The 25,501-nt window shown below is 39.2% G+C and overlaps 1 protein-coding gene across 1 annotated transcript in view; it reads right to left on the bottom strand.

Moving 5' to 3' along the window:
- The window catches only part of LRMDA (leucine rich melanocyte differentiation associated), a 1,129,276-nt gene that overhangs the window by 17,507 nt on the left and 1,086,268 nt on the right, over nucleotides 1–25,501 (bottom strand). The window contains exon 7 of the mRNA XM_090279486.1: nucleotides 3,899–3,980. Coding sequence (XP_090135612.1) covers nucleotides 3,901–3,980 — 80 coding nt within the window. The 3' untranslated portion in view covers nucleotides 3,899–3,900. The remainder of the gene's footprint in view (nucleotides 1–3,898; nucleotides 3,981–25,501) is intronic.

Genomic DNA, 25,501 nt, shown 5'->3' with positions numbered 1-25,501 from the left:
ATTAACATTAAGAACTATAATTTCCCAAAGGAGAACTACTAGTGCTAGCAAATTTCAGAAAACTTGTAAGAAGACAGTATTTTTGGACAGGTGGTAATGTCTTTTAATGTTCTTCAAATCCCTTAAGTGTTTGCTGATGTATTGAAAGTAGCAAACAGTGCTCCACCAAGGGCTGATGATTTGTTTGTTATACAAACCTGTGACCAATATGTTTTGTGCTACTCTGGTCTCATTTCCCTTTCCAGGTCTTAGTCACTGTGGTTTATAACATGGTATTAGGGCAAGTTAGGAAGACCAGAATCAAGAAGTTTTAAGAGCCTTTTTTTTGGAGAAGACTTCTCTCAGAGACAGAACTGTGGAAAGCAGACAGTGAATGTCACACTGGATCAACTGCAATGGATGGACAAAATGGACCAGCCTCAATGGGCCCTGTGTTGTCCACCCTGGGCAGTGGGCAGTTGATGCAGGTCTGACTGAGGCCACTCTTGTTAAGTAGCAACTACTAAACACTGCTATTGTTTTGTTGAAAAGAGCCCCATGGATTGTTTAAATCTGTATATTAACAAAGAAGAGAAAGACAGCCAAGTTAATTCTTAGAAGAGGCCAGAAAGACATCTTTCCTTGAAAATATGCAAGATATATCTCTGATGGAAACCATCCCCACCTAATACCCCCCCAACACACACAAAAACAAAAGAAAAATCCTTTCATCCATAACCTGTGGTTTGCTTCCTTTTCTTCCTTAGTATACATGCATATGTAAAAATGCACCACACTCAGGCTTGCAGCCTGATCAAGTGCTAATCTCTTACAATGTGCCTCTATTTAAAGCAACAAACAGATGGAGGGGTTTATGAGCGAGGCTGGTAAAAGTAAAAGCAAATTATTGTAATAGTTGTACTTTTAATAGGATTCCCCACAATCTAAAACATTATTCCCCAAGGAACAAATTGTTCTATAAAATTACATTACTTAGGAAAAAGTCCGCCCTGACTTTGCTGAGACAACAGAGGACTCCAGGATGGCCTTAGATTGCAGGATACTCTCAAGTCTGATCAGTGTCCTGGGAAGGGGGACACAGGGACACCATGATCCCCAAAGAAAAAGCTTAGTGGGAGAGGGTAAAAAGCAGAAAGAGCAAGGGTAGAAGAGGGGTATGAAATATGTATAAGCTTTGATTGACCTTACTACCTTCTAATTCTCTACTTTGAAAAACAGGGTTTGGGAAATTTCTACAGATTTAAGATAAGCATGCAACGCCACGCCACTTACTTGTCAACCAATGCAAACCAGTAACTCCAGTGCAGCAAATCTTACTTAACACACAGTAAAATCGTAAACAGCCCAACACTAATTCATTATCATTATTGCTTTTTAAGAGAAACAAAATTCACTATAATCCTATCATTAAGATGAATATACTGTAGTGATGGCCTTTACGTAAATTATAATTAAAGCTAATCTTAATTAACGTTATTACACCATTTTGGGAGAAAATAAACAGCACAAGGAGAGGGGAACAATGCGGTCAATAACTCACTCCAAAAATATTTTTTGCCTCCAAAGCTCTCATTGAGGGAGACATTCCTGTGTATGATACAAATGGTTCTGACATTAAGAAAAGTAAACAAGTAAGAAAAATAAAGATGGAAAAATTCTGTGGTCAGTTCACAAGTGCTTTTTTATTGTTTGAGGCAGGGTTAAAGACTTTTATAAAGACAAGGATATATGTGACGCTGGATTGGATATGACATTGGACTAGTCTAGCCACCCTTGCACAGAACTCTGGCTGCCCATAATATGCCATGGCCAAAACAAAGAACTAGGGTGGGGTCTAACACAGCTAACTTAAAGCATTATCCCCATGCCGTTTTGTAGATCAAGTAGAAAAAAGGTACTGGACTCCCGTTATTCATGGATTTGAGAGATAAAAACAAACATTCAATATCCTCAATTAATGGTCTTGAGGCTTTTAATCTAGATTACTGATTGCTAAAGGTTACATAATCTACCAGAGGGACTCCTGCCAGCCTCAATGCAAGTCATTCAAGGACTGGATTGACTTAGTAGGCCCAAGGCCATGTGAATGGGTTAGAATTGAGAAAGTAGGTTCTTCTTGGCTATTTCAGGGATTCTGACTCCCAAAAGAGTTTTAAATAGCAACTCCCTAGTTATTTGGTGCCTATAACTTGGAAGGATTCTCTTTCAGGTTTTGCTGTTCTCAAACTAACCTAATACTGGGAGATTTAGAACAACGAACACCTGGTCTAAATAGAAGAAGCAAAAATAAATGCTGTTGTGTCAAGAGCAGCCAACCTTTCAAATAGCTTCCAGACTGATTTTATTGGTGTACTGATATGTTAAATTACATTAAAGCCATCCAACTAATCTGATCATGCTTATTTTCCTTGTAACATTAGTGTTAGAATTACAGCCAAAGATGCACAAAGACCATCTCACAAGCTATGGGTTTCATTTCTGAGAGGTCTCAAGAAAGATACCAAATTCAAAGGGTTTGAAACTTCTGTTAAAAACTCTTTGGTCTGGTAGACATTTTCTAAAGTCTTCCCTTCTTTTTTTTATCTTCTGATCCACCACTCTATCTTTTATCCCAAAGAAGTAAGCTAGCTGCAAACATAAACATGACCATGGACATAGTTGGAAGTGCATATGGTCAGAAATAAATGAGTGCATGAATAAATGAGTGAATGAATGAATGAATGAATGAGTAAATAGTAAAAATCCCTGGTACAACAAGCCCCTGGTTTTTGAAAAGATGCCTGACACTGTCTAGTATTCAGGGCAATAAATAAATTTAGAAATGAACAAAACAGGATAAAGTCCATGCTTTTGTAAATAGTTAGGATTTAGGGAATGCTAGTTACTACAATTCAGAAATCGTAACAACATGAAGCTGGCCATAAATGAATGGCCTAGCTGAGAACGTATACGTTCTACTCTCTGAAAAATTGCAAACCAAAACACATTGCCTGTGATAAAGATAGTAAAGAATGGGGTGGGGGAGTATACAAAATATAAAAGAGAATTTAAGAGAAATAAATGAAAGTGGGCTACCTCAAAACTGGACTCAAGGGTAGGTAGGATGATGACCATACCCAGCTTGAAGCAGCTAGAGGAGCTCGAGACCTTTGCCCATTGTCCTTTATAAGATTATAAAGGGTCTTAAGTCTGAGAGGGGGGGAATGTTATTTTTTATTGTTATAAAAAAATAATTAATTTTTTTTAAAAGAATAATATAGGAAAGGGTGAAGCCAGAGAACTTGTATGTATGACCCATGGGCATGGTCTCTGGGGGTGGGGATGGGGATTGCTGGGGAAAGGGGGTACTGGGCAGAGGGGAGCAAAGGGGAAAAAATTGGGACTACTGTAACAATATAATCAATAAAATATACTTAAAAAAACTGACTATTTCACTAAAAATAAACCCACAGCACAATGGTATCAGAGTAACCTCTACTCAGTAGGCAAGCCGAGACACTGTCTCTCTCACTTGACTCCAGCTACTGAGCATGCTCAGGGAGGCCCCAGGTGTGACCTCTGCTCTCTTGTGAGCAGTGGAGGGGCCAGGCAATCTATCATGGTGTTCATCCTGTCAGCCCTGGTGCTTCACCGCTGCTGTCTGTCACCCTGGTAGATGAGATCTGCTTAAGGGCAATCATGTCAATCTCTATGTGACCACTCAGTCTAAGGCAGAAAGATGAGGTTGACAGGCCTGGCAAAGTCAGCAGAAGGTAGCAAAACCTGAAGTCATAGCCTTCCCACAAAGATGCGGTGGGAGCCATTTGTTTTTTATTTCCTTCATTTTTTCCCTTTACTTTTCTTTCCCTTTTAAAAAAGAAAAATTGTCATGACATGGGCAAAGGCATACAGAACTTGCCTTCAGAGCTGGTCATCTCGGATAAACCTGTTTCCCTCCGAGTTTTTCCCATAGTAAACATAGCGACACTTCCCCAGGACACCTGAAAATAAAAAAAAAAACACAGCATTACAAACACAATTCTAGCTAGAACCAAATAGTTGCTGTAAAGCAGAAACACAACACAATCCTAGATCTAATGGGTGGCAGCAAAAGGATTAAGTCCCAGAGGGAAGACCCTACCTTCTTTGTCCTCAGAGTTGACATTCAAATAAAATGTCAGCAGAGCATGGGCTCCTAGGAATAACATGGTTCCCGCATGATGTCTCTTCCACATTTTAGAGACTTTTCTAGTCTGTTCAATTATTCCTCAAAATAAAGCATAATCCTCTCTTCTCCCCAGATTCCCTGAACAGTTTCTAAAAATAGAAAATTAAGAGTTTAAAGATGGGCCCAGCCCAAGCAAAAGATGTGGAACAATTTTCCCACAATGTGATATTTTCAAGTCGTCTATCATGAATCAATATTGTTAACTTTCAGAAAGACCCTTCCAGTCTCCAGGAGGCACCAAGCACATAATGGATGATTAGGGAAGAGTGGTGGTGCTGACAAAATGCCACGTGGAAAGTAAGAGCTTCTGACGTTAGATGGCCCCTTATAGGCATACTGAACTGCATTCTCTGGTTGGAATGCATTTGATTTTCATTTTCATTTTTACTTTAAATGATTATTTGGCTCCATTACAGCTTTCCTTTCATTCAAGGAAATTGTAGGAGGACTGCACTGTGAAAAATACCCTTATAAGAGGTTCAAAACTTTTAATCAACTCAATATTTATTCTAATACCCATAAGAAATCACCTGTCATAGCTATTATAAAAGCTTTGTAGGATTATTAAAAAAAATTTTTTTCAAGAAAAATATTTGTAACTATAATTTGCTTTTTGCCACCTTGTTTTTTCTTCTAATTTTAGAAAAACTTAAAATTCAGCTTCACAGATTTGTCTATTACTAATAGCACTTGAATCTCTGATGTGTGCATAACCAGAAAAGAAAAACAATGAAATGTCCACAAAACATTAATTCATGAACCACAAATTGGCCAGTAGAAATAGCTACCTACATGCATGATTTCCCCCCATCAGTTTGATAGTAGGAAACAGTCACCATCTTTTGTTCATCTGGGATAAATTAGGACTTGAAATTAGCCAGGTTCTTCATATCAGAAGCTTTAAGTAGTAAATATTCTTGTGATTGTATAAGAGATATTTTTCCCACTGCAGAACTTTTAACTTTCTTCTTCAATAAGGATTAAAAATGCCTCTTAGAAACCAACCTCTAAGGACAGGGCAGATACTCCTGGGTTTGAATAGCTTGGGACAAAGTTGGGAATTGCTGGGGTCACAGAACCTCTCAGAGGTGGCAATAGGGAGAGGATGATATTGTGCCATGGCCTCAAAGCTGGTTGTAGGAATGCTCTCATTACTTCTGTTATCTGCCACATTGGCTGTGAACCACATTTCCCCACTGGCCATACTTTCTCCTTGGGCCCCACCCCCAGTTTCTGTTTTTGAGTTTTAGCTTGGTGCCTGGAAACACTGAGCTTGGGTGAAACCTCTCTGAATCCTTGCTATGAGCCTAAATGATAATTTTGGCTATTGGCATTGAGCTGTTTTCTTTTCTTTATTAGGCTGAATTATGTAGCACCTGGGGTTGGACTAACACTGTCACCAAAGTCTGGAACCTGTCTGTGGGCTTGGCTGGTTAGAACCCGTTCCAGGAACAGCACTTCCTACAGACCTGCGTGGGAATGTCTCAGATCTTTCTGAGAATCTACAAGAAGCTTCCTTAAACATAATAGATTCAAATACAACCTCAAGAAACCAGAATAATGAGGCTTAGAAATGCTAATTTCTTTTTTACAGGACCAGGACAGCATGCACTTTTATAAAAAGAAATGGATAGGGCTGTCAGATATCATAAAGAGTACAGTCTTTCTTTTGAGTAAAAGAATGAAGGCAGACACACACACACACACCTTGTACCAGTAGGTGCATTCATTCCCTCTTCCAAACTTTCTAGTGCATACAGGATAGAATTTCTTTTCTCTGCCTCTCTCCATGGTAAACTTCAACTCCAGATCTCACTGAGATGGAAGCTGGACCGCAAATGCCATCCCGGAAACAGGTAGTATACTCCTGGAACATGGGCCCTAATGTGGAGGAAGGTGAAGTGCTCTGAGCCATGTTCCCCAGGCCTTCTTTCTGGCTGGGATTGATAAAAGTCCTTTTTAAGGGCGGCCCTGTTCCTTTTGGCCTGGAAGCAAGAATGTTTAGAGACGTCCTGGTGAGAGAGGGCTGTTTGATGAATGCAGGAGATTGCAGTGAGGTGTCAGAGCTGGAAAATGAGGCAAGGGCATGAGGTATTAATGTTGTCAATGATCTCTTGATGGGAAAACAGATACCACACTCACCGTCAGATTTAACTAGACATCAAGTGCATTAATGACAAAAGGGCAGACTTCAAAACAAAGGGGCTGTGGGGTGAGGCGCAGAGCTGGGCTCCATGCAGGCAATAACCTGATCTGAAAAGACACAGTGAGGGCTAGAGACAGGCCCAGGATTGTGTTTGGTGACAGAAAACAGAGATGCTGACAGAGATACTAGTGCCATATTATGCCAAGGATATTCTAATGCTGTCTGCGTCTCTAACAAAAGCTGACATCACTCCCTATCACTTGCGGTCTTCTCCGTCTGCTCCTGCAGAAGATTTCTCCCCAGACATCATTACAAAACTCGCTATTGTTGTAAGGTTCCTGGCAGCCCTGTTCTTCTGGAGCGCTGGGGTCAACGAGCCTAGGGATAACCTCAGTCAATCTAAATTTGGACTTTTCAAGAGGAGGCCGACTCATCCCCCTGATATCTTGGCTGCTGGAGGTGATCAGCGTGCCAGTGTGTGAGGGGCTGTCACCTTGAATAAGATCCTTAAAGGGAAGGCATTCAGATATTCAGGCTGTTCCTGGACAGCAGAGGGGCGGTCCGGCAGCTGAAAATTAAATCCAGCTGCTGGTGCGCCTCTGCGCGGAAAGGTGGTCTGGCTAGGGACGGTGAAAATCAGGCTGAAATTTTAAAACTTGAACTGCCCACAATTAGGTAAATTAAGCAAGGGTTGCCTCTGTTAAGGCTCCTACCCTACAGAGCTCACAGTTGGGAAGTGATTACCCCCAAATGGAACTTTTGTGCTCAATAAATAAATTAATAGATACAATTAACAAGGAAGAAAAAGAAAATCACAGTCCCATACGTGGCCATAGCAGTTTATTTTTCATGAAGGTTATTTGTAAAATAATAGGACCTGCTCATAAATTAAGTGAAGTGGTGGTGTGTGTCTCTCTCCTGCTCTCCCCATGAACCTCCTTCCCCTGTCACAGGAACTGCCCTCAACTGTGCAAATTACAGAGGGAGCAGTTTGCTGGCAAAGAACATGTAGGGAGGCACTTGGGCTGGAATTTGGGAACCCACGGGTAGTGACTCAGTAGGTAGTGGTTTCCACGTACATCTGCAATGCATTCGCTTGTTTGTATCTCCTCAAACTGGGATTGGATGGGGAACAACACACTTATTGGCATATGTAGTGTTTTTTAATTCCCTGGGGAGAAATTAATTGGCCATAATAAGTGAAACAGGTTTGCCATTCATCAGACCGACCTGTAACTGTCTGTGGGAGGTTTCTTTGGGGGGGCCCTAAAAATGACAGTGTTTTGTCCCCTGGGAAATCCTCTCCTGCCAAATGAGACTCCTAATTTTTTCTTATGTCGCCGGCTCTGCCATTACCATAACTTCTTAAAACTATAATTATGAAAAAGCGTGTTTGGGGAAGAATCTGTTTTAAAGAGGTCCTTTATCTTTTAAATGTTTTCCCCCTCTGGAAGGAATGTTCTAATTATGCAGTTTAAGTTACGACCTTGGAGCTGGCTGAGAGGGTGGGAATCAGCCTCTTTTCTGGGATGCAAAGCTATGATGACAGGGATGGTACTGGAATCTTGGCTGGACCCTGCCTGTCCTGGGAAGGAAGTCCTGGCACATCATGCAAGGTCCAGCAAAGCCCCAGAACTCTCTGATCTCCCAGATGCACTTCCAGTTGCATTTCTACCATCTGTTTGGTGAAGAAATGTGAGAGACGATCTGTAGTTCAACCTGGCTCTGCCCCTAACAGTTATGTGACCACATACACCTCCCTTTTCCTCACTGGGCTGGCTTCCCATTTGTAAAATGAGGGCAAAGGACCAGATCATTTCGGAGGTTAATTTTAGTTTTGAAATAGGCAAATTAATGGTTTCCAGTGTTTCCATGATGAAGATGTTGATGTCACATCCCATATGGCCTGATGTAGAAAGCAAATCCAATGGTTAGTTCATCAAAAATTTGATTTGAACTAAGTCAGCTCTTGAAACCCACAGTACCATAACATATAGAAGGGGAGTTCTGCTTGATCTCAGAATCCCCAACAAAAGAATTTCCACTAACTTTTCTGCAACCTGCATTTCATACTCAGAGCTGCGAGATGTTTACCACTAACTAGCCTATGTCCCATTAGCTTTGAGTTGACTCTCATAACTTCATACTTAACAGAACTAAAAACTATCAGAGTAAGTGATCATTTGCATTTTAGTTGTGAAAAAGTAATAGTCCTTACTCATACAAATATAAGTACTTATTTGTTGGTGTAGTATAGGTTAGACCAATAAATTTGTATTTTGAAATAATGTATCAATATTAATGCTAATTTTGGTAAGTATCATCTTAAATGCTATTATCATAAGAGTTTGTAAGAGTAGCTGTGTAATAACAAGCAGATTTTAATGTTTGTGACTGTAGGAGCTTATGATTACTAATATTACAAAACAGACAAGGGACAGAGAGGATTTCTCATGGAACTCCTGCTCTCCAATCTGCATGAGTAAAGGAAGAAACTAGATTCTTCATAGCCTATGAAAAAAGTGATGACAGTATTGTGAAGAGGTTGGTGGGCCCAGTGACAGAGGGGAAGAGTGTCTAGAGAATCTTTCTGTTCCAGTGTGGAAGGTTCTAGAACTATGCTTCCATGGGCACTATACATACCCATTTACATGTCACCTCTACTATGCTCACTCCTGCCCAATTTGTAATACCCAGTGCCTGAAACCATTCTTAGTACAGAGGATGTATTCAGTAAATATTTGTTCAATAGATAAATTAATGCCATTATAATTATTATCTATATACAATTTAAACAAAACTCACCAAGTTAGGAATTTCAATTGTTGAACGTTCATACTTCAACCTCTGTTAAGACTATAAATGTTTAAAATGCTCTAAAAATACATACAGATTAAATATTTGCTTTGTTAAAGAAGGGGGCAAAGTAACAGAAGGCAACAGCTTCAGTTCCCAAACACTGTTGTTTTTTGGTTGTTGTTGCTTTTTTTTTTTTAATGTGGAACACTTATCTCCCATGAAACAAGGTAACCACAATGTATGGTTGGAAAGAGAAATGAACTGAATGTTATCATCAGCTTTAAGAGCAGTAAACATCGTACACAGGAAAGGATATTCCCCGGAAAGCACATCCTTGCTCTTTGTTATGAGCAGGCTGTGAGTAAACTCAGAGCTGGGAAGGAATAAACACCCATGTTTTATGATCTTGAGAAGTGGCTGGAGCAGTACCCTGAGGTCAGCCTGTGTGACGTGCTATCAGCTCTGCTGTGGAGATCACACAGGATTTAGCAGAGCCTGCAGAATTACAGGCATTTAGCACAACATCCTCCTTCAGTGTAAGCTACTTAACTACTAAGGCAAAACAAAAAGAAGAAAGATTTTTAAAGGTCTAAAGGAAGGGTTTACTTGGGAGCAGATTTTGTGCAAGGAGAATGAAGTCCATACTACATGCCAGGCCCATCTGAGATGTCTCAGGCTGGGAATAAAATGGGGAAAGGGTCTCTACCTGACTGCAGAAAGAGCAGAGAAGGAAAGAAGAAAGCGAGACTTTCTTCCTAAACTAGGCAATGGTCTCAGTTTTATAACCCGCATCTTGGATTGGAATGGGATGTCATAGTCACACAATGCTTTCCAACCCCAAAGCATCTTCTGCATGGACCTGGGACACACTATCCTTGCTAAATACTGCAGTGACCCCCTCAAACAGCGCTGCCTAAGGGACATTTCCTAGTCTCTCAAATGAGTACACTCTTTCGAACTCTTCTCATTTATTATACAAAACAACCCCATGAGGTGTTGAGTTTTGTAAGTACTTTATAAATTTTGGATATTAACCCCTTATCTGATGTATTGGTGAATATGTTCTCCCATTCTGTGGGTTGTCTTTTTATTTTATTGATGATTTCCCTTGCTGTGCAAAAACTTTTTAGTTTGATGTAGTCCCATTTGTTTATTTTTTCTTTTGTTTCCCTTGCCTGATGAGATATATCTGATAAAAAATTGCTACGAGCGATGTCTGAGATTTTATTGCCTATGTTTTCTTCTAGGATTTTTAAGGTTTCCGGTCTAACACTTAAGTCTTTGATCCATTTTGAATTTATTCCTGTGTGTGGTGCAAGAACGTGGTCTAGTTTCATTTTTCTGCACATGTATGTCCAATTTTCCCAACACCATTTATTGAATAAACTATCTTTAGCCCATTGTATGTGCTTGGGCAAAGGACCTGAATAGATACTTCTCCAAAGAGGACATAGAAATGGCCAATAAACATATGAAAAGATGCTTAATGTCACTAATCATCAGAGAAATGCAAATTAAAACCACAATCAGATACCATCTAACACTTATCAGAATTGCTATCATCAATAAATCAACGAACAACAAGTGCTGGAAAGGATGTAGAGAAAGGGAAAAGAAACCCTTTTGTACTATTGGTAGGAATGCAGATTGGTGCAGCCACTGTGGAAAACAGTATTGTGATATCTCAAAAAATTAAAAATGGATCTCCCTTTAACCCAGCAATACCACTATTGGAAATATATCTGAAGGAACCCAAAACACTAATTTGTAAGAACATAAGCACCCTTATGTTCATTGAAGTGTTATTTACAATTGCCAAGATATGGAAGCAGCCCAAGTGTCCATCAATAGATGAGTGGGTAAAACAACTATGGGACATTTACACAATGGAATACTGCTTGGCAATAAAAAAGAAGAAAAATTTTTACCTTTTGCAACAATATGGATGGACCTGGAGAACATTATGCTAAGTGAAATAAGTCAGTCAGAGAAAGACAAATTCCATATGATTCACTCATATGTGGAATCTAATGAGCAAACTGATCTAACAAACAAAGTAGAGACTCATAGATGGAGGGCAGGTGACAGTTAAGATGGGGGAAGGGTGGGGTGGAGGGATTGAGCAAAAGGGACAAAGGACTCATGGAGATGGACAACAGTGTGGTAATTGCTGGGGGGAGGGCAATAAGGGGACTAAATATAATGGAAAAAAGTACAATAAAGATTAAATAAAAAAAATAAAGAGAAATCAGAAAAAAAGTTAAAATATGTAAAAGTATTTTGAAAAAATAGCTTCACACATTTATAATATTATCATCTTTATTATTACTATCAATCACAGATAACTCTAGCTACATTTTCCCCAGGGAACTATGAATAAAATAACATTAAAGCAAAACAACAACTCTGTGAGGAGTATGCTGGCCCTGCCATGCTGACCTGATATTTTGCAGTGGACATTTGAATTCTGCCATTTTGACCTTAAGGATGATTTGGCTTGAGGCTTACAAATATAAATATGTAAACTAAATGCTGTCAGAAAGCATTAATTATTCAATTCAAGCTCCATTTGATCAATTTAATCCCTTAACTTTCATTTTATTTTATTTTTATTTATTTATTTGTAATTTATTTCCTATCCACCCATGCCTTCTTCTCCCTCCCTCCACCCGTTTCCCTCTGTAATCACCAACCATACTGTTGTCTGTATCTATGTAATTCTTTAATTTTAAAATTCAATCAAACCATATTCTATTTTTAACATTTTCATTTTTATTTTATTTATTTTCAATGGGATCAATTCTTTTGCAAGTAATTATTACAGTAAGGTTAAATTCCACATTCAGCACTTTCCAAATATCAAATTTTAATGATTATCTTCTGAATCTCTTTGAGTATATATATAAAAAAGTCACATTTTTCTGAATAAAATTTTGCAAATTTAAATTGTGACAGGAAGATTTGCATCCTCTATTAAAGTTTAGTCAACACATTTTACTGTGTGTAATTTTAGCTCATTTCAATTTTATTTTGTTTTCATTATTTTTACCAAGGAGATTTCTTTCCCATAAATTTGTGCATCAATATACTAACAAAATATAAATCTTGGTCAGATTTTCACCTATAATAAAGTGCATTATAAGTAGGTTTACTTGCTGTAAGTTTTATTTCAGGTTGATTGTGTTTACCAGCAATCGTTTATTATAAATTAAAGTAAATGACAGTTTTATTCATTTCTGAGCACTAGGAGTAAATAGGACAAAGGTAAATACTCTGGACGCATGGGGTTATGATATGTTGCTTTTTACCAAGAGCCAGTCAGACAAACGCAGTATGGGCCTCCTACCAAAGGGTTGGGATGCACCTCTGTCTTGAAAGAAATACGACACAAATGCCAGCAACATACTCCTTTGAGAAGAGGGCATTTGGCACCAGTATTCAGTCCCCTGCAGTGTGGCCCAATGGGAGGTTACACTTTCCACTAAGACAGAACAGATTATAAAGCCTGCTTCGACAAATGCTGGGCTTTGTCAAGTCTCACCAGCGTGTTTGTAAGAAAGGAAAAACAGGGAAGGAAGCCAGTCAGCAGGGAAAATATCTTGGCAAAATCTCTACTGAAGGTGATAGGAATGTGTGGCGGAGAAACCAGCTTCCCAGCCGGGGGAAGGTTGCATGAATGGTCACGTGAGTGCGCAATTTGACGTGTGACAAGCCAGAGCCTGTGGAAAATGTGCTGCGTGCTCTCAGGGCAGCTGAAATGGGGCTTGTCATTTTAGAAAAAGAGAAGGAGGTGGGAAAGGAAAAAGAGGAGAAAAAATGCAGAGCAAGTTTTTCCCTCAATAACCTGTTAGTGGGAAATGTAAAAGCTAGTCCAAGTCCGAGACATAATTGCACCTTTGGATAGATCCTTAGTAACCAGCTCAACTGCCCCCCTTGAGCCCCCGGTCTTTACACTCAGGTTGCAGATGCCCTGGCCTTACCCAAACCTGACCGGGCCATTATAAGGTCTCGACACATCGAAGAAATATTAGGCTGACAGTCAGGCAGCGGATGTTTCCATTATGTGAACCTTGGAGAGGAAACAGCCAACATGCTTTTCCTAAGATGTCAATGCTTTAAAAAAATTATTATTTTATTTTTATTTTTTGTATTGTGGGTGGCGCAGGTAGGCAGAGACTGATTGGAAAGCCTCCAGTTCTGAGGTGGGCTCACTTGCTTTTTTTTTTGGAACATCATTAACATGAGTGGCTCTTACCTCTATGCATGCTATATTTCAGTCAAATAGGACCATATACATATCAGAGATCAAACACCATAGTAAATACTTCTTTATTCCAACAGCATACCCCTGCCCCAAAACACAAAACAAAACACACACACACACACACACACACACACACACACACACACACACTGCTAAATCTTCATAATCGAATTTTGTTTTTTCTTCTTAGGTTACATTTTTTGTGACATTTTAAAATGAAGCCAGAAATAGTTTGTACGCTGACTTCCTAAACAATGATTTATTTATACAGTTCTAAAAGGATACTTATTATTTTGCTGTACTTCCCAGTGAGCTTAAACACAGAATGGGATTTTCTTTTTTTTTTTAAGTATTTCTTTACCTATATTGAACAATTCTCACTGGGACAGAATTTAAAGATCTTCATTTGGGGTAAGTCCTTCATTTTATAGAGGAAAATGAAGTTCAAAGCAGTTTCCCCAAGATCACAGTACCAGACCTGACACCAAGCCAACTCTGTCTTTCTAGTCCCACTATTTCTAAATTCTAGAACACGGCCTGCAGGTCAAAGATCACCCACAACCTGACTTAAACTGACTCTTACATACTTTCCACAGGGAGAAAATTGAATCTTCAAGGTCATTATGGTGTGTGTCCCCTCTCCTTAGCTCTGTGTTCTGCGTGGGGTTTAATGGGGTAGAGATGAGCTGGATTCCAAACTGCATGCCAAGATGGGATGCAAATCAGGTAAGATTTGTGAACTCCCTTCAGTGAAGTTCACTGATGGGTGTCACATAAACCAGGCTGCTGGTCAAATGGGCAGTGGTCAAGTGGTATGGCTTCATTTTTCTTTTTCAGTTTTTGACCGAGGCACTGAGAAATCTTTCAGACAGAAGAGAAAAGAAAGGAGGAAAAAGTTCATCCTTCCACTGCCTCTACTATTTCCCCCATTATCTCCACATTGATCTGTTCCTCCTTCCCTCTAAAGTCAGGAACATTGCCACTAGAGGGCACCATGAATTTAGGAAAAACAACAGCATTCTTTAAAAAAAAAAAAAAAAAAGATGGCAACTATTCAGGGAGGGCTGTTAAAGCCACACTGTGCTTTTGGTCACCAATTACATTAATGATCAATAAGCCATGTTCGTTTAATCTGTGCTGAAGACTTTCTGGGAATGGGGCTACCAGATGCCCCACCTTTTGGATTCCTCTGGCCTTGATTTTAGGGACTGATTTTCTTTACCATCAATTGCTCTAATTAATCTTCCAGGCTCAGGAGTTGGGGATGTTTGCCAATCATCTGCATAAATGTAAAGACCCATGCAAACTAACAAACAAAAAAGGTTTCTACATTTCTTAGAGAAAGATAACTTTTACTGTGCTTCTACCACATACCAAAAAGAAGTATGCCACCCAATGGGAGTTACCAATCATCATGACAATCAAAAAAGCAAAAGTAAAAATAAAATAAAATAAAATAAAAACTGGATCAGTAAAATAAACCATCCACACAAATCACAGCTACCTCTTTTTAAGGCCCTCGCTGCCCAAACCTACCCAACCATTGCCTTCTTTCTAAGAGTACCTGGCTCAGATTAATTGGAAAAGAGAGGCAGAAGCCAATCAAGTAAACATAAAATGACAATTCCAGCTTCTGTTCAAATCGTCATTTGGTCACCATCATCAGCCTTTGGCACATGAGTACAGTGATTGTTTTCATGTTGAGAACAGCAAATGACCACTTCCTTTTAGGAGAAAAGAAGTACTCACGGGTTTAAAAAATTTCAAGCATATCATTATTTTTTAAACAGCCATACATATTTGACATTCTAGGGAATGGCATTTTAAATTAGAATTTTCTAGAATTAAAATGAATAAGTGGATTCAATCAGAGAAGGGAGTAAACAAAATGGGAGCAACTAGAATTGGGGAAACCAGAGCTGAGGCCAGGTGTGGCTCTCCATTTCACCTGAGAGACCTCCCAAGTGGTCAGTGAAGCAAGTATGAAATGGCTCTCACGCACTTTCTTCCTTTGTATAACAGCCATGTGATTGACTCACAACTAGGGGATGTTGGGTTCCAACTAATTAATTAAATCAACTCATTGACTCATGTTTAACTAGAAACCATTCTGAGTATTTGTTCACATGTGAAACACTATGTGAAACCAAAGTCAATTTCATTGTCTTACTAGGTACATCACAGTAACCACAACTGAATGTTTATTTGAGTATTTATAATGAGAATGATGTAGTTGGGAAGTTTAGCTGTGGTGGGAAGACTGCTCATTGAACATTTCTTAAGGTCTTAGGATCTTTTCTTTATAGGGGCTCCAAAAAAATGGAGATGACAGCTTTTCCTCAATGCTTCATGAGCTTAGGGCAAGTATGTGTGGACTCAGTGAGAAGATCTCAGGGTACGTACTTCTTCTGAACCCCAGTGTTCACTGCACATTCTTGGACAGAGGAACTGTGTGGTTATTCTACCACAGTGGTTCTCCAAGTTGCTCATGCATTGGAATCACCTCAAAGGCTTGTTCAAATGGACTGCTGAGTCTCATCCCTGGAGTATCTCATTTAGTGGGTCTGAGTTGGGCCAAGACTTTGCATTTTTGCTAGTTCCCAGGTGACAGTGATGCTGCTGGTTGGGGGACCACACTTTAAGTACTCTTCTTGGACAACCTAAAAGGCACTCTTGTTTTCCTTAAAAAAAAAAAAAAAAAATAGAACTCTTGATGTTAGCTTTTATTCTTATAAAATCAAGACCACTCAAATACAGAGATAAAAAATATGGTTGACTGAGGGTTTTAGTGCATCGAGTTTTATTAAAAGGAGGTTTTACTGTCTTTCAGAAGTCTGAAAATAAGTGATACCTAAAATTAAAAAAAATAATAATGATAATAAAAAGAGCCCCGGCTCTTTAATATAAGACAAAAAAAACATGGCAGTTTAAATTTAAGTGTTGTGTGGATTATATTAACAGAAAAAAAAGTTGTTGTTGCTTGTTGTTTTTTTATTGGATAAGTAGACTGGAACTGAACCTGTAAACCATAATTTACAAAGCATAAGATAAAAAAAAATCTTGCAGAAAAATTTCCCAGAAAGTCTTTAGCCTCCCTGTAAAATGACAGAATCTTATGTGAACAAATCTGAGCAGTGGGGATCCTCTTGCAGAGTTTGAAATGGGAACTTCAGCTTTCTTCTTAAGCAGAAATTTGCTTTTGGGTTTCAAATCTATTCCTATTATAAATTTCATATGAGAATAGGGCAAAATATCCACAGTTCTGTCTCACTCTTTAGGCTAAAGTTTCTCAAGAGAGTCACTGAAAGTAAAGACAAGTTACTTCTTTTATTTTTGAGCTACAAAAAACAGATCCTCTTAAATAAAATTAAGCAGACCTGGTAACTAGGGGGTTTGTCATAATTGAAACCTTGCAAGGATTTGGGAAAAGATCTTCCTTTCTTGACCACATTAGGGAAACAAAAGGAATCTACTGATATATGATCTAGCTGAAAGAAGTTCGCAGTGCAAAAAATAAATAAATAAATAATCCAAAGTCTGTTGTTGCAGAAAGTACAGCAGAATTCTTGGGCACTAGCTAATCTCACTGTCAAATGCTATATATATTTCATTATCTTCTGATCTTCAACTCCACATCGTGCATTAAAAAATAGTACATATATATATATATATATATATATTAATGAAAGAAACTGTAGGTTAAGAAAGAATAGCAGAAAGGAGTTTATAAGAGTACTATGAACCCCTTATACATTATTTTATTTTGCCTAGGATAAAGACAAAGTACATAGTAGAAGAGCGTATTATAAGGGCCTTCATTAGGGGCAGGCTTATTAAAAGTTAATGAAGAACCCAGAGTCTCTCCAGCAATATTAAGAGGGGTGTACTTTTTGCCTGTCAATGTAATGACCCTGGTCAAAGAGACATTGCTGACAGTGGGTGGGTACCAGGAGTTATCTGTCTCTGAAATATGCTACTTTGATGGCTTGCAATATTACCCCCTTTTATTCGGCTGGCTTGAATTTGTCAGGATTCACCCTGTGGTGAGGTAGCCTGCCTCCATATTGGAAAAAAAAAATTGCCCATGAGCCAATGTGCGCCTCACACCTAATAGAATACATCTGGCTCTGACAGTTTGATGCCCAGCTCTGAGCCACATTCAGTAACACAAATTAACAGTGTAGACATTGCCCACGCTGAGCAGGAAGTAATAACCTGCTACCTGCTACTTGGCCAAAATCTCATTATAAGCCATTAAGGTAATTGAGGACCAAGACTCTGTGGATATTAGACTCCCTGAGCGCCAGTCATTAGTTCAGCAGAAGAAAGACTCCAAATGGAGGGGAGGTGAGTCCCACTGAGGAGAAACTGCTCTGACCATAGTGTGAATTCCACCTACAGGGTACTCTGTGGATCTGGAAGATTTGTGAACTGTTTCTCTTCTTCCCTGAAACCCATGTGACCCTTCCTGGGGGTCTCAGGACTACAGGAAGATTACATTAACTCTTGTAGCCCTCCAACAATGCTATACAATTAAAATTTGGTTTAAATGAATATTGGGGACAGCAACAAAGGGAAGAAGAGGGCAAAAGAAGTCAGACTGTTTCATGAATAATAAGTGTAGAAGGTGGTGCAGGGAGAGGGGAAGGGGAAAGCTGTGAATTCTCCCTAGGAGACAGAGGCTCTCTAGAATTGCTGCATGTATATGAGCTTCCATTCTTCTATAGAGGGCAAAGCCAACTCCTTTTCTCATAAGGCTAGCCTTCTTAGTCACTGTCCAGGGTTGGGTAGCTGTGGAGAATGTAATGTGAGTTTGAGGGAGGAAATCAGGGCAGAAGTCCAATCAACTAATTGATCAATCAAGTGGCTGATCAAAATACTGATTTTTGGTACAATGAGAATGGCTATGGAAAGCTATCAATAAATGTTTCTTGGAAAAAATTATATAGGAGTAGTTAAAAATATAATAAACTGCATAAATCCTTTCTTGTCATTCCCCCCAAACACATGAAAACACACACACACACACACACACTAGTAAGAATCAATGTCTCCAATCATGGGAGCAAGTTTATACAAGGTTTTACTTAATGTATAATAAAAAATCCTGAGTAGCATGTCTTCTCTGGAAACCACTGGAAGCCTGTTTAATAAACTGTCCTGGCATCTTGAAGTTTCCATTTTATTCTACCTCAGGTCTCAGTGAAAGGCGCCTTGGCCCTGGCATTTTGAAAGCCTTGGCATTTGGGGAAAAATAGGCACTGTGGTGGAGGAAATAGAGTGTTCCTGAGGGTGAGAATGTCTGTGAGCATCAAGTCCACACTCTGAAAACCCTAAGGTAACCTTCCCGAGTCAGTCATGCCAGCTGCATTATTTTTCTTCCCCTAGAGGGTTAAGCACAGTCTGGAGCCTAGAAAATGGCTGCTCTTGGTACAAGTGAGGCCTTCCTTATAACTAGATCCTTCAGGAAAAAACAAATTAATCAACAGCAAGCTGAAGTGGGTTTAATGATTGCATTCTGCATACAATCAGCTTTCCCCCTTTCAAGGGCCATCAATATGTCAAGGGAAGACATATCTGAAGGATATAGCTCTTAACATCAAGGTTATCTATTCTCCACAAGGCTCCCACTCCTTGCCGGGCTGATACTCCATGCTGCCTGTGTCTAACATTTTCATCAACTCTGCAATCAATCAAGGTAATAATGTTGTGCAAAAAATCAATTAACAACGCAATTAAACTTTCCTTATTATCTCAAAGGGCTGAAATAATACCTAAAGGGAAGATAGACTCACTGAACGCAGACATCCATAATCCAATGTGAAAGTGAATTATGAGGTTGGACAGATGCAGGCATGTGCCGGTGCTGTTATTTTCCAGGGGTTATATCTCATTGTGGCAGTGTATCAGTCAGCCCCAATCCCAGACCCTAAAATTCCAAATTACTTTTAAGAAATATATGATGTGCAATATCCATTGCATATTCTCCTTTAAAGATAACCCCCTCCTCTCCAAAAAAAAATTGAACAGCCATATTATTCAAAGACAAAATGATCTTTCAACAAGAACATAAAATATAAAAGCTATAATAACATTTACATCTGTATAGCACACATCTCTGTAAATGCAGGTCATCTATTATACATAATCTGTAGTGCCTGAGAGGCTCAGGATGTGGCAACAACATTTAAAACCCAAATGTGTAAATGTGCAAACTCCTATGGGATGGCTGTGGCTTCTCCCAAGTGGAGATCTCACTCATGCCTGCCTACACACACACACACACACACACATGCACACACATGCAGATAGAAACATCAGGAACAACGGAAGTATTACTCACTTAAAATGCGAATGACTATATTATTTAGCAATTACATTCAACTTGCCCTGAAACACTGTCTGTAGGAATTGAGTATTTATAGTACATAAAAAAGAGATGACTATTATTAACCTTTTGCAACAGCAAGGACTGTGAAGTGTTTGAAATTTCACACTGAAATGAAGTACATAGAAGAGGAAGGGGTTCCTGACATTTGCAGAGCTCATTTTAAAGTGTCTAGGACCCACCTGCAATGGTCTGGCACCAACAGAAAAGTCCTAGAGATAAAAAGGGAAACATGAACCAGAAGAGGGAAAGTTAAATAAATAAGAAAACACCAAAGCAAAAGCCAGGAAACAGAAAGTGTTGATGGAAGATTATGTCAATATCCTCTTAATGCCTAGAAGTGAACAACAAAATACTGACTTAAAGGATAAATATGAACAAATATCAAATGCAAATGCCAACACAAAATCCTCCTTCCTCCTCCTCTGAAATGGCACCAGAGAATACCAACAGCAGAGTGTGAGGATCTTACCAGCATATATAGAAAGCCTGGGACATCCCCAGAAATTTATGAGAGTCAGATGAATTAAGCTAGAAGGTGCAATTTCAGATATGGGCCTCAAAGAGTTATCTGAATCAGAAGAAGAAAGGATTTTCCTGCGTTTCTTTGTTACATGAGTTCTAGATTTTGGTAATAAACAGCCATTTTCCTAGAAGTATGAATTGCCACATATACCACCTGGAGTTGTACAGGTATTGTTTTAAAATATCATTGCTTGACAATAAATTCCTCTTTTGTATGTTACACACTTATAACAAGGATCCATTGTAAGCCAACTTTCCCTATTTTCAGCACAGCAAGAGTTGGGACTAAGCCCCAAGTACAGCTTTAACTGAACAGTAAAGCAAGGCAAATACACACAAATGCTCACTCCATAATTTCTTTAAACAAATGAGGACGCAACATATGATGTACTTTTTTGGTACTGAATTTTAACAGGATAGTTGAACAGGTTAGAAAATCCTGCTATTTCTATCCTAACTTAAGGAACATAATTAATATGTTTTCATTTTCAATGACTATATTGTGTGTGTATCCACTGGAACTGCTCCTGCTGTGTATTTGATTCCTCTGACGATGGGGTGGGTTGGATTTTAAATGATGTGTGAGCACTTCTGTTCTTTCTGTGCTCTGGTTTATGTGTTATTCATGACTTGCATTACAGACATGGCTGATACACAGATGTAAATGTTATTAAATCTTTTGTATTTTAGAGGCTTTGTGAAAGCCTTTTTTGTTTTCACATAACTCTTAACCACCAAACTAACCAGTAATACATGACAATGTCTTGGGAATTTTTTCACTGAATTTTCTGATGAAGAGATTTTTCTGTCTGCTACTATTAAGTTTTTTCATCAAAATAAAAATGTAGGACAAGTTGGTAAATGAAAGAGTTACATCTTCATAGTGACAATCAAGAACAAATTCATGTGTGTATGTTTTATATGCATATGTGTTATGTATGGGCATGTGAGTGCTTATGTGTGCACTGCTGTGTGTGCACTTTGCATGTCTTACTATGAATTGTGATATGCATGTTGTGTGTGTTCTTTTGTGTTTGTCTGCATCTTGTGTATGAATGGGATATGTGTAAACATGCTGTGTGTGAGTGGGCGTGTTGACATCATTATACCAAATCAGAACTCAAAGTCATCCTATTCTCAATTACCTGCCAAAGGCACAGTTGCTTTACTGAATTTTGGTATCCGACATAATTTTTAATTTGTTTTCACTTTGCCCCATTCTCCTCACATTTCTTAGGATTTCAACAGAAATATGGCCAGTACTTAATCAGTCTGTGCCTCTTTCCGGCTTACTTTTTTTTTTTTTTTTTTATTGATTTTAAATTTAAACAATGCTCTGAAGCTGAACAATGCCTCTCCACAAATACGGCTGGCATGACTGAAGGAGTCAAGAAAGATAGAGATGTACATTGTGAGCCTGAGACTAGTAACCCAAATTCAAAGGACTCTAAGAGGATAGAAGATTCAGAATCTCTCCCCATCCTCAGGGCAGTGGAGGTACCTGCTTGGTTATCCATATGTCTATTTATTTATTTATTTATTTATTTATTTATTTATTTATTTATTTTTGATTTATTTATTGTTTTTCTATTACAGTTGTCCCACTTCTTCCCCCATAGCCCCACCCCTACCCAGCCCACCCCTTCTCCCTACAATAGTTAATCCCCACCCTGTTGTCCATGTCCATGGGTCATTTATACTAGTTCCTTGACTAGACCCTTCCCTTACTTACCCTCCTTCTCGCCCTCTCCCCCTATCCCTTGGTAAGTTAATTTGCTCTTTGTTTACATGCCTCTGGTACAATTTTGCTCATTAGTTTGTGTAGTTTATTAGTTTCTTATAATAGGTGAGATCATACGGTATTTATTTTTCATTGCCTGGCTTATTTCACTAAGCATAATTCTCTCTAGTTCCATCCATGTTGTCGCAAATGGCAGAAGTTCCTTTTTTGTTTCTGCTACATAGTGTTCCATTGTGTAAATGTACCACAGTTTTTTTATCCACTCATCTACAGATGGGCACTTAGGCTGTTTCTAGCACTTGGCTATTGTAAATAGTGCTGCTATGAACATAGGGATGCATAGACTTTTTTGAATTGGTGTTTCAAGATTCTTCAGGTATAATCCTAGCAATGGAATTGCTGGTTCAAAAGGCAGTTCCACTTTTAGTTTTTTGAGGAAATTTCATACTATTTTTCATAGTGGCTGCACCAGTCTACATTCCCACCAACAGTGCAGTAGGGTTCCCATTTCTATGCATCCTCGCCAGAACTAGCTGTTTGTTAATTTGTTGATGATGGCCATTCTGACTGGTGTGAGGTGGTATCTCCCTGTGGTTTTTATTTGCATCTCTCTGATGGCTAGTGGTGTTGAGCATTCTTTCATATGCCTATGGACCCTCTGTATGTCCTCTTTGGAGAAGTGTTTGTACAGGTCCTTTGCCCTTCTTTTAATTGGGTTGTCTGTCTTCTTGGTGTTCAGTCATATAAATTCTTTATATATTTTGGAGATCAATCCGTTGTCTGAGGTATCATTGGAAAATATGTTTTCCCATATGGTTGTTTCCCTTTTCATCTTGCTGATGTTTTCTTTTGCTGAACAGAAACTCTTTAGTTTGATGTAGTCCCATTTGTTTATTGTTTTCTTTATTTCCCTTGCCTTAGGAGATGTATCAGCAAAAATATTGCCACATGGGATATCTTAAATTTTCCTAAGTTTTCTTCTAGGAATTTTATGGTATCATAGCTTACATTTAAATCTTTTATCCATCTTGAATTTATTCTGGTGTAGGGTGTAAGTTGGTGGTCTAGTTTCACTTTTTGGCACATTGCTGTCTAGTTCTCCCAGCACCATTTGTTGAAGAGTCTCTTCTCACTCCATTTTATGTTCCTTCCTCCTTTGTCAAATATTAGTTGACCATATAGACCTGGGTTTATTTCTGGACTCTCTATTGTGTTACATTGATCTATGTGTCTGTTCTTTTGCCAGTACCAGACTGTTTTGATTACAGTGGCTTTGTAGTATAGTTTCATTTTAGGTATTGTGATTCCTCCTACCATGTTCTTCTTCCTCAAGATTGCTGTGGCTATTTGAGGTCTTTTTTGGTTCCATGTAAATTTTTGAAGTATTTGTTCTAGGTCTATAAAATATGTCACCAGTACTTTCATAGGGATTGCATTGAATCTATAAATATCTTTGGGTAGTATGGACATTTTAATGATGTTGCTTCTTCCCATCCATGAACAGAGTATATGCTTCCATTTATTTGTATCTTCCTTAATTTCTTTCTTTAATGTTATATAGTTTTCCAAGTACAGGTCTGTTACCTCCCTGGTTAAGTTTATTTTATTTTTCTTGTTGCTATAGTAAGTGGGATTCTTTTCTTAGTTTCTTTTTTTTTAATGTGTTTTATTGATTATAATATTACATTTGTGCCAATTTCCCTTCCCTCTGCTCCCCTCCACCCAGTGGCCCCCCTCCCTCCAGTTGTCCCCCCCTTTTAGATCATGTCCATTAGTTGTGCAGACAGTTCTTCTCAACCTCTCTCTGTCTATTCCATTCCCTCCTACCATGATCCTTAATGCCTATATCATCTCCCTCCCTCTCCCCATTCCCCCTCCCTGTTGACCTTCCCCCCAATATGTTCCCCGTAACTATAGTTCTTTTTCCAGTCTCGTTGCCTGTTTAGTTTGCCTTTGTTTCAATTCCCTAGCTTCTGTTGTTTCTTGTGATGCAGTTTTCATTTTAGATTTCATTGTCTTGATCCTCCTTTTTCTAAACCAGTCCCTTTAACATCTCATATAACAGTGGTTTGGATCTAATGAACTCTTTCAGTTTTATTTTGTCCTGGAAACACTTTCTCTGTCCTTCTATTCTGAATGACAATTTCGCTGGATAGAGTATTCGTGGTTGTAGGTTTTGGATTTTCATTACTTTGAATATTTCTTGCCAGTCCCTTCTTGCCTGCAGGGTCTCCCTTGAGAAGTCAGCTGATAGTCTAATTGGGACCCCTTTGTACATAATTCTTTTCTTCTCTCTTGCTGCTTTTAAGATTCTCTCTTTATCTTTAATTTTTGACATTTTGATTATAATGTGTCTTGGAGTGGTTCTCCCTGGGTCCAGTCTCTTGGGAACTCTCCTTGCTTCCTGGACCTGCAAGTCTATTCCCTTCCCCAAGTCTGGGAAGTTCTCCTTTATTATATTTTCACTCAATTTTTCAAGTTCTAGTTCATCTTCCTCGCTCTCTGGCAAACCAATGATTCTTATGTTGGGCCTTTTATAGCTGTCCCAGAGGTTTCTGATCCTCTCATTGTTGCTTCCCATTTCCTCTCGCTGCATTGGTTGACTGCTTGTTCCTTCTCCATATTCCGGTTTGTTGAAATGAACTCTGGATTTTATTTCCTCACCATCTGTCTCGTATGTGGTTTTGTTCCTTTTGTTATGAGTGTTTTTCGCTTCTTTCTCATCTTTTCCAAATCTTTTGTGAATTCTGTAAGCCACCTGATAACAATGGCCCAGAACTGATCATCTGACAGGTTTCTTATCTGTTCATCTGTCAGGTTCTCCATCTGTTGCCTGGTGAGCTGTGCCACTGGGATTTCTATAGTTGTCTGCCACATTTTGACAGATGCGTTTTGTTTTCTTGGGCCGGCTGTAGGGGGCAGTGCCTGTGTACGCGTCACAATCCAGCGACCGGCGCCTGTCTGTGACCTATTTCGCAGCCCTGTGGCGCTTTCTTTGGGGGCGGGGGTCCAAGATGGATTCACACAGTTATTCCACTAGGAGACCGGGATCCGTCCTCCCGCCCCCCTGGGCCTCACTGTTCAAGGCGATGTGGTGGCTGCTTTCCCCAGCGTTGGGGTCGCGAGCTGCCGGGGGTTCGACTGCAGCCAGGGTTGTTCTCCCCGCCGCTGTCCCAGGTGCGACCGCGAACAGCTCCGCCCCCCTTTCGCTCTTACCTGCCCAAAGAGCGCCGCTGGTTTATAACTTCATATGTTGGGCTTCCGTGTAGTTTTATTTTCTGGAATTTCTAGTTATCCTTTGTTTTGAAGTAGTTGTATTCCTCTCTAGTTGTAGAGGGAGACCTAGCGCGTCCGTCTAAGCCTCCACCTTGGCCGGAAGTCCTTTTCTTAGTTTCTACCTCTGATATTTTATTGTTGTTGTACAGAAATGC

The sequence above is a fragment of the Furipterus horrens genome, unplaced genomic scaffold, assembly GCF_987537825.1.
Source record: "Furipterus horrens unplaced genomic scaffold, mFurHor1.1.pri manual_scaffold_5, whole genome shotgun sequence".
Classification (NCBI taxonomy): domain Eukaryota; kingdom Metazoa; phylum Chordata; class Mammalia; order Chiroptera; family Furipteridae; genus Furipterus; species Furipterus horrens.
This window is presented reverse-complemented; position numbering and strand designations above follow the sequence as displayed.